At 42.8% G+C, this 7,701-nt stretch overlaps 1 protein-coding gene across 3 annotated transcripts; it reads left to right on the top strand.

The window, feature by feature from the left end:
* The first annotated feature begins 577 nt into the window (after positions 1–577).
* Positions 578–3,582, top strand: LOC125509083 (plant cysteine oxidase 5). 3 transcript variants are annotated; one of them, XM_048673960.2, is made up of 6 exons: positions 593–765; positions 1,339–1,555; positions 1,943–2,091; positions 2,242–2,389; positions 2,862–3,065; positions 3,168–3,582. In XM_048673960.2, the coding sequence occupies exons 2-6, from the start codon at positions 1,456–1,458 to the stop codon at positions 3,281–3,283; spliced, it is 717 nt and encodes a 238-aa protein (XP_048529917.2). In that variant the 5' UTR covers positions 593–765; positions 1,339–1,455; the 3' UTR covers positions 3,284–3,582. The 3 variants fall into 3 exon arrangements, with proteins under 3 accessions (XP_048529916.2, XP_087382233.1, XP_048529917.2); XM_048673959.2 differs by having other exon boundaries at positions 578–765; positions 1,943–2,389; XM_087526107.1 differs by having other exon boundaries at positions 579–765; positions 2,862–3,582.
* The last annotated feature ends 4,119 nt before the right edge of the window (positions 3,583–7,701 follow it).

Genomic DNA, 7,701 nt, shown 5'->3' with positions numbered 1-7,701 from the left:
TCCTTCTTTTCTAAAAAAAAACTCCATCTTAAAGATGTTTTTGCACTTCAAAAAACAAAATATGAAAAGGACCTGAAAGGGATGATGGAGGACGCGCTACTTCTTCCTGCTTGCTTATAGGCGTTTTTGCTTAAACAACACTCAGTGTGAAGCACAAGTGACAAAGAATCAACACAAGTCCATCCACACAAGGCTTAATTAAACACCGTTGCATATTTCTTCTTATAGAAAAAGGTCGGATGGGCTTTGTGATGCGGCTACTCCACTTCTCCACCTGTATGGAAGCAAGTAGATTCTTCAACTCCTCCACCATGAAACGATGAGAGCAACCGGCAAACGTGTTTCGAGTGAACAGTATATTCTCCATAAATAACCACATGCATGTTCGAGCCTTCCATACTATGGTACACTTTCCTGAAAAGGGGAGATTTTTGCGCTCTAAAAGGGCATTTTTAAGCACTAATTTTTGTTGTTGTTAAAAAAATTTAGACAGCATTGAGATGAATTGCCAATTACACCATCTAAACCTGAAGAACACGAAATTAAGCATTAAGAAGTTTAATTGTACAAAGATGGGAAGTCGGCCATCCTCTAGAACAGGATAGGAAGTCCATTTGCGTTGCGAATCTGAACATCATTTCTGGTGAGGTGCCCTTTTCTTCACCAACCGAGTAAGTTGCAAGTACAAGATGGGAAGTCTCTCATGAGCAGCGGAAGAGAGCTCCACGGGACCGTCTTTCCTCCTCTCTCGTCGCCCCTTCCAAGGTACTGCATCCCCGCTGCCTCCGTTCTTGGTTCTATCCAGCAGTTTTGGTCTGTTCCTAGTGCTCGGTTGGATCTCATCCATCTATATCCCTGTTTTTGAGCCGTCCCTTAACCCTAGTAATTCTACAAGGAATCCCTTCTTGTTTGGATGGAGTAAATCTAGGCACTAGTGGTCATATGTAATTAGGGTTTATGCAAATACTCCCTCCGTAAAGAAATAAGTAGTGATCTAAATGCTCTTATATTTCTTTACGGAGGGAGTACTAATTTATGTAAACCTAGGAACAAAAGGTTGAATTCGTATATGGTGTTTACGTAAATCTAGGCACTAGTGTTCATGTCATGTTCTACGGCGATAACACATTGGTGTTCATGTTATTGGTTGGATCTGTACTAATGTAGTACAGAAAGATTAGTCACATTAGTCACAAGTTAGCCACCTGTTAATGGGAGAGGAAGGAGCACGAGTGGCCTTTCTCTTTCCCTTTCACGAATTGACCACAAGTTAAATGCAGCGTGCGTTTCCATTCGCCGATTTTTGTTGATGTTAATTCTCTTTTCTTACTGGAACAGGCTGTCAAGGATTGTTCAATCTGTCTCGGAAGAATGTGTTCAGAGTGAATTCTTCTGAGGGCTGAGACTTATTTATTAAATTATTAACTTATTAACTTATATAAGGCCTTGCCTTCTATGGCTGCAATCCAGAAGCTTTATGAGGTCTGCAAAGCATCATTATCTGAAAAGGGGCCATCATCTCCTGAAGCCGTCGAAAATGTTCGTGCTGTATTAGGTAAGAACTACATGGGGAATCAGTGATAACCAAACTAAATGCCTTACTGTTAAGTGCCTTACTACTAAGTACAGTAGTATTTTATTTATTGAGCGTGTTCCTATGCTATCCTGAATAAATAGAAACTTCAGACATAATGCACTTGTGAGCAGAGGAGGTTGTGACGTTGCACCAATTTCACTTTTTCTGATGCTGCTGTAATCGTAGCCTCATTCAACTTTGTTCTCTCATTTAAAGTAGCTTAAACGTCCACCTCACATATGAATTGCTTTGTTTCTTTAAATGCCCTGTTATGGTCTTTCTGACACTTGACCTCACCTGTGTCCATCAGCATCTATACTTGCTTGGCAGTAGAATTTTCATGAACTTTAACTTACACCTTAACAGATATGATCACACCTTCTGATGTTGGACTTGAGTGTGAAGCACAAGCTGTTCGTGTTTGGAGAAGACCACGAGTGTTGAATAGGAAAACAGTGCTCCATTCAAGCCCAGCGATTAGATATCGTCATATATATGAGTGCAAAAGCTTCTCTGTAAGCCCCATCAACTACTTACCCACTGTCATGCTATTTTATTTGTATCTGCAGCACTTGTATGATTGTATCACCATTAGTCCTCTTTTATCTCTTGTGCTTTTAATATGTTTTGAAGTTGCCCAATGTCCTTTCACATTCTCCCTGCAGATTGGAATATATTGCATACCAGCATCATCCATCATTCCACTGCACAACCATCCAGGCATGACTGTGCTCAGCAAACTTCTCTATGGTAAAGTGCATGTCAAAGCGTATGATTGGATTGATATAGAGGAACCCGGTAACTTATCAAAAGGTAGGTTTTATCTTGATCATAGATGATTTTGTTTTCTTTAGGTGTTTATATATGCATCACAGTTTTGAGATTGTACAATACTTTATGAGGAGTGTGCACCAGTTCTTGAACCTTGTAACACAAAGAATATGGTCCAGATACATGAAAAGCCCTAAGATGAATCTTATTGTTTCATTTCCTCAATATTTTTTGAGGTTATATCTGGTTTTTTATCCCCTATGCTATAAGAAATTCTGCTAATATGTAATTTTCTTTGCCACTGCTGTCAGTACTGCATTTGTCTGTCTTGGACTTTGCTGTGGACCGAGAGTTCGTAAATGGAAACTCTTATTTTTCGTTAAGATGTCATAATCAGAAAATATCTGCGCTCAACTCTGTTGACGTACTAAAGTATACATGATTGTCAATATCCAAATGTTTCCGACTGAAACACGTACGCACAACTGATTTCAAACTTGTTTGGTGCTGGCAGTCAGACCAGCCAAGGTCGTGAGGGATGGTGAAATATCTGCGCCTTGCGCGGCGATGGTGCTTCGTCCAACAGGGGGTGGGAATGTCCATGCCCTGAAAGCCATCACTCCCTGTGCTATCTTGGACATCTTGTCTCCTCCTTACTCGTCAAAGGATGGGAGGCATTGCTCCTACTTCCGGAGACGCCAAAAGTCGCACCCGACGGGTCAGTGCCGTGATCTCCCCTGGACGAAGAACAACCATGATTTACTAACAAAGGACGGCTTCAGTATCTCAATTACTTACATGTTTGCTATTGTTTCTCCAGGCATTTTATGGGACCGAACAAGGGAGTCTGAATTTGTCTGGCTGGAAGAATACCAGCCCCGTGACAACTTTGTTATTAGAAGAGACCTGTACACAGGACCTACTTTGGAGCTGTGAACCCACCTTTCGTTCATAACGTGCTCGGCGCTATAGTTATGCTTGCCCTAACACTTTTAAGTTATATATCAAGAAGCACACAGATACGCGTAATGCAAAAAGATTGTTGTCTTTTGTTCTCTTTGAAATTTTTATTTATAGGCACTCTTTGGGAATTTGATCTGATAAAACTATTGTAAGATGATGTTATTGTATATTTCAGGTTGTGTAACATGTTGGCAAAATATTTGTATCTAACTATATGTACCAATTGGAAGGCGCTTTTGAGCCTTCCTCTCAATATGAACCTTTCTTGGAAATGCTGACAGAAATATTTTCATAATGTGCGTTGTATTCCTTGAGTTGTCTGCCTTTTGGTGTCTTGACCTAACTACACACTGTGACCTGCCACAACCTCAGATTTGACGCTCTGTTCATCTTATCGAAGCAGATTGTTCTTTTTCAATTGAAAGCGGCGTTCCTATCAATAGTGAGTAGTCTATGGCGACTTCGTAAGTTTTAAACCTTAATGAGTCCAACCTTCGGTTAGTGTTGTGTAGTATGTGCATGAATCTTCATTGTGTTACCTAAAACATTGTTATCATTTATTGGTATATTAAGCCAGAAAAACATAGTGAGCCGCTTCATCCGAAATTCCTTTTGCCATTCAGATTTCATTGAGCAGACACAAATCAAGTAGAGAAGTAATTCTAGGGAAAAAATAAATGACAACTAATTCTAATAATATTGTATATTATTAAACGTTATGGTGATGAAAATCACTCTCCTTGTGAGTTTCAAATTGGAGAACAGGTTTATGTGAAGCTTCACCCTTATGCTCAACAAATTGCGGAAGCTCGCCCATATCCCAAACTTGCGTACAAGTATTTTGGTCCTTTTTCCGATGGTCAACCAAGTGGGGCCAGTGGCTTATGAATTGGCTCTACCGCTATCCAGCAAAGTTCATCAAGTGCCTTACGTGTCTCGGTTAAAGCAACAAATACCAAATCATACACTAGTCTTCACTGATTTGTCATCGCCAGTGGAGTTGGATGTAACTGAAACCGTTCCATAAGCCATCTTGGATCGTCATCTGGTGAAGAAAGGGCAATCCTCTTTGTTACAAGTGTTGATCAAGTGGTTCTATATGCGTGAGACATTAGCTACGTACATGGGAGGATCATGGTGTGATCAAAGCTTGTTTTCCGTCGGCTCCAGCTTGGGGCAAGCTTCGTCAATCTGAATTCCCCCCCCCCCCCCCCTGCCTCCCGTCCCTCCCAAGCTTCTCTTTTTCTCTAGAAATCCCGAATTCCCTTTTGTATATGTTACATCGATCTGCCAATTTCAAATCCTAGGTCATACCATGATGGTGATTGTGATGTGGTAGTATGGTGCTTCTAATAATTTGTCTTCCATGCTCCAGTAGGAGCTTGTCAGAGGTCTTCTTACCCTCCTAACAGGAATACGATGGACTTGGATTTGTTTCGGCAGATGGTGCAAAGAGGACACAATATAACGGGGGGCTTCTTCTACAACGTTTCTTGGTTTATCATCGTGTATGGTGGTACGCTTTGATTGTGCTTTTCGTCACTTTGTCAGTCTGTGACATATGTATCTGGTACGCTTTGATTTTGCAGTTTCCTCTAACTATATTCTACCATTGAATTGCAGGAGGCAGGAGCACCATGCTTCCGGTTTTCAAAAATCAAAAAACATAAAAAGAGAACGAAAACACATGAAAAATCGCAGAGGCACGTAGGTGTGGGGGCATGCACCTACTCGGTTGTGCCCAGCCGCATTGTTGCCTCGTGATCCGCTAACTCATTTGGTTCCCGCAATCCCTCGCATGGTTTCAAGTTTTTGGTTCCTAAAACTTAGTGAATTTATCGTTCGTGCCTATCAAATTTTAGCAGGTGAAGATCCTCTAAGAAATTTCTTCCTCGAACCTCCTCCTTTTCCAAAAAAAGCTAGGGTTCGTGCCTCTCACCGGCGCCGGCACATGTCCGCCTCGTCTCCAGTGGCCCTAGGGCCATGGGGCGCGGTGGATCCTGGCAAGAGCCGGCGGGAGGCCTCCGTTGTTAGTCGTTCCTTTGAGTTTTGTTAGGTTTTGTGTCCTGCTCAGGAAGGCGAGACGGCGGCAGCTCCCTGAAGATGGAATAAATGTCTCCCCGCCTAGCTCCCGTTCCGTTGATGCGTCTAGCATCGGTGGTGGGCATGTGAAGGTGTGTCTCCGATGGATCTATCCTTGGTGGATTTGCTCGGATCTGGTTGTTGTTCACTACATTTGTGTGTCTTCGGGTTGGATCATTTCTTTTTTTTTGCAGGTGAACTTTGTATTACTCAAGTGGTAAAGCCACGGTCCACAAAGATCAATAACCTCTGACAAGCCAGAGTTAAGCCAAATGACGGTTCTACTCTCAGTTCTAGCAAATTTTGCTAAATAATCACTAACATTATTTTGGCTATGATGAACATGAGTAAAAATAGTTGTACCGAGATTCTAAGAAACTTGATTTCCTCCACCGGCGAGGTAAAGATTGATCTATCAATGGCCACATCATTTATCATCCTTACAACTTGCAAAGAGTCCATCTCCACATAGATAAGCAGCTTCGTTCTTTGGATTGCAACTGAAAGTCCCTCCATGCAAGCACTGAGCTCTGCTTCTAAGGCATTCCTACAGGAGAATAGCACCCTACATGATGTAAAGATGATCTCTCCCGCACTATCTCGAAGGACCATACCAGCACCCGCACCACCAGCGGCAGTCCAGGCTCCATCCTTATTCAGTTTAGTCCAGCCATCCATCGGCAACATCCATGGAGCAGTAGCAGCTGAGTTTACTATCTCACGAGGCAAAGTAGTCTGATCATATGATATCACATGTTTCCCTTTGATCTGTTCCTCGTCCGACTGATTGAGTGTTAAAAGAGAGTCTAAGTAACTCACCAAGAAATTTTTGGACACATCCATTGGCGGAGGGTCCTTGTTGTGAGTTACCTCGTTCCTGCTATGCCATACCCGCCACAGCGTCATCAGTAGCATGCATCGCTCAATATCAGTAAGTGTCTGCAGCGCCTCAAGTAACCACTCAGTGCCTGTATTTTTCAGTTCTTCCAGCTTCGGCAAACGCCCTACAGTAGACATACATCTCCACATTTGCACCGCTAGAGGGCATCTACATAAAGCATGGAAGGAATCCTCCTCCTTGTGCCCGCAGATCGGGTAAGTTCCTGAGAGCTCTAAAGTTCGTTTATGTTTGTTTTGCCAAGTGGGGAGAGAATTAGGCGCAACACGCCAAGCGAAGTTCTTCACGGTAGGCGGTACAAGGCTCTTCCATATAATTCTCCAACATGTGTGGTGGCTGTCCGGAGCATTGCTTGATGGTTCTTCAGTCAGCCTACACGTTTCCTCAAAGGCCATAGTGTATGCCGACTTAACTGTAAAAACACCATTTTTTGTTGGTCCCCAAGCGAGCACATCATTGCCTAGCCTTGGCGAAGCCCTTATTTTCAGAATTTCATGCACATCACAGGGAAGAAAAGCTTCTTGTAGCAAGTTTGCATTCCAGGAGCCATTTTCTCTCAATAGTTGGGAAACCCACCGGTACCTGCATGTGCCTTGCACTGAAATTGGACTATAAGAAAAAGGCCTAGGGATCCAAGCATCCCTCCATATTCGAATGTGCCGTCCGTTTCCCACTCTCCATATCAAACCTTTCTTAAGCAGATCAAAGCCATGACTGATAGCATCCAAGTTGAAGAAGCATTACGTGAGAAGACCGTGTCCTCAAGCTTGCCATTAGGGTAATATTTGCTCTTCAGCAATCTTGCACACAAACTCTTAGGTCTAGTTAGGAGTCTCTAGGCCTGCCTAGCTAGCAAGGCCTGGTTGAACAAACTATAATCATGGAAACTTGCACCCCCCCTTACTTTTTGTTTGTTGCAATTTTTGCCAAGATTTCCAATGCACCTTCCGTTTCCCTTGGACTGCTCCCCAATAGAAGTTCCTGACCATCTCCGTAAGATCATCGCAAATAGAGCATGGTAATTTAAAAACTCCCATGACAAAAACCGGAAGTGACTCGGCAACGGACTTAATCAAAACTTCCCTACCTGGTTGGGCAAGGTGCCCATCTCCCCATTGTACTAATCTCTTCATGAGCTGCGCTTGCAAGTTCTTAAATCTACCCTTAGCCATTCTGCCATTAGGTGTTGGCATCCCCAAGTATTTCTCTTCAAATCCCATACTTGTAATATTTAAAACATCCCGCACCTCCTCTTGTGCATTTATCGGGCAGGCTTCTCCAAACATAATAGAGCACTTGTTATAGTTCAGGAGTTGCCCTGTAACACTTGCATATAGGTCAAGGCAGCGTTTAACTTGTTCAGCTTGTGCATGTGAGGCCTCAAAAAATAAGAGTGCATCATCTGCAAACA

This window comes from Triticum urartu, chromosome 5A, assembly GCF_056163025.1.
Source record: "Triticum urartu cultivar PI428250 chromosome 5A, HENAU_Tu73, whole genome shotgun sequence".
NCBI classification, from domain to species: domain Eukaryota; kingdom Viridiplantae; phylum Streptophyta; class Magnoliopsida; order Poales; family Poaceae; genus Triticum; species Triticum urartu.
This window is presented reverse-complemented; position numbering and strand designations above follow the sequence as displayed.

Coding starts and splice junctions, on each gene's coding strand:
- LOC125509083 (XM_048673959.2), top strand. CDS start 1,456: ATGGCTGCAATCCAGAAGCTTTATGAGGTCTGCAAAGCATCATTATCT. Junction 1,556..1,942: donor AAATGTTCGTGCTGTATTAG/GTAAGAACTACA, acceptor ACACCTTAACAG/ATATGATCACACCTTCTGAT. Junction 2,390..2,861: donor ACCCGGTAACTTATCAAAAG/GTAGGTTTTATC, acceptor TGGTGCTGGCAG/TCAGACCAGCCAAGGTCGTG.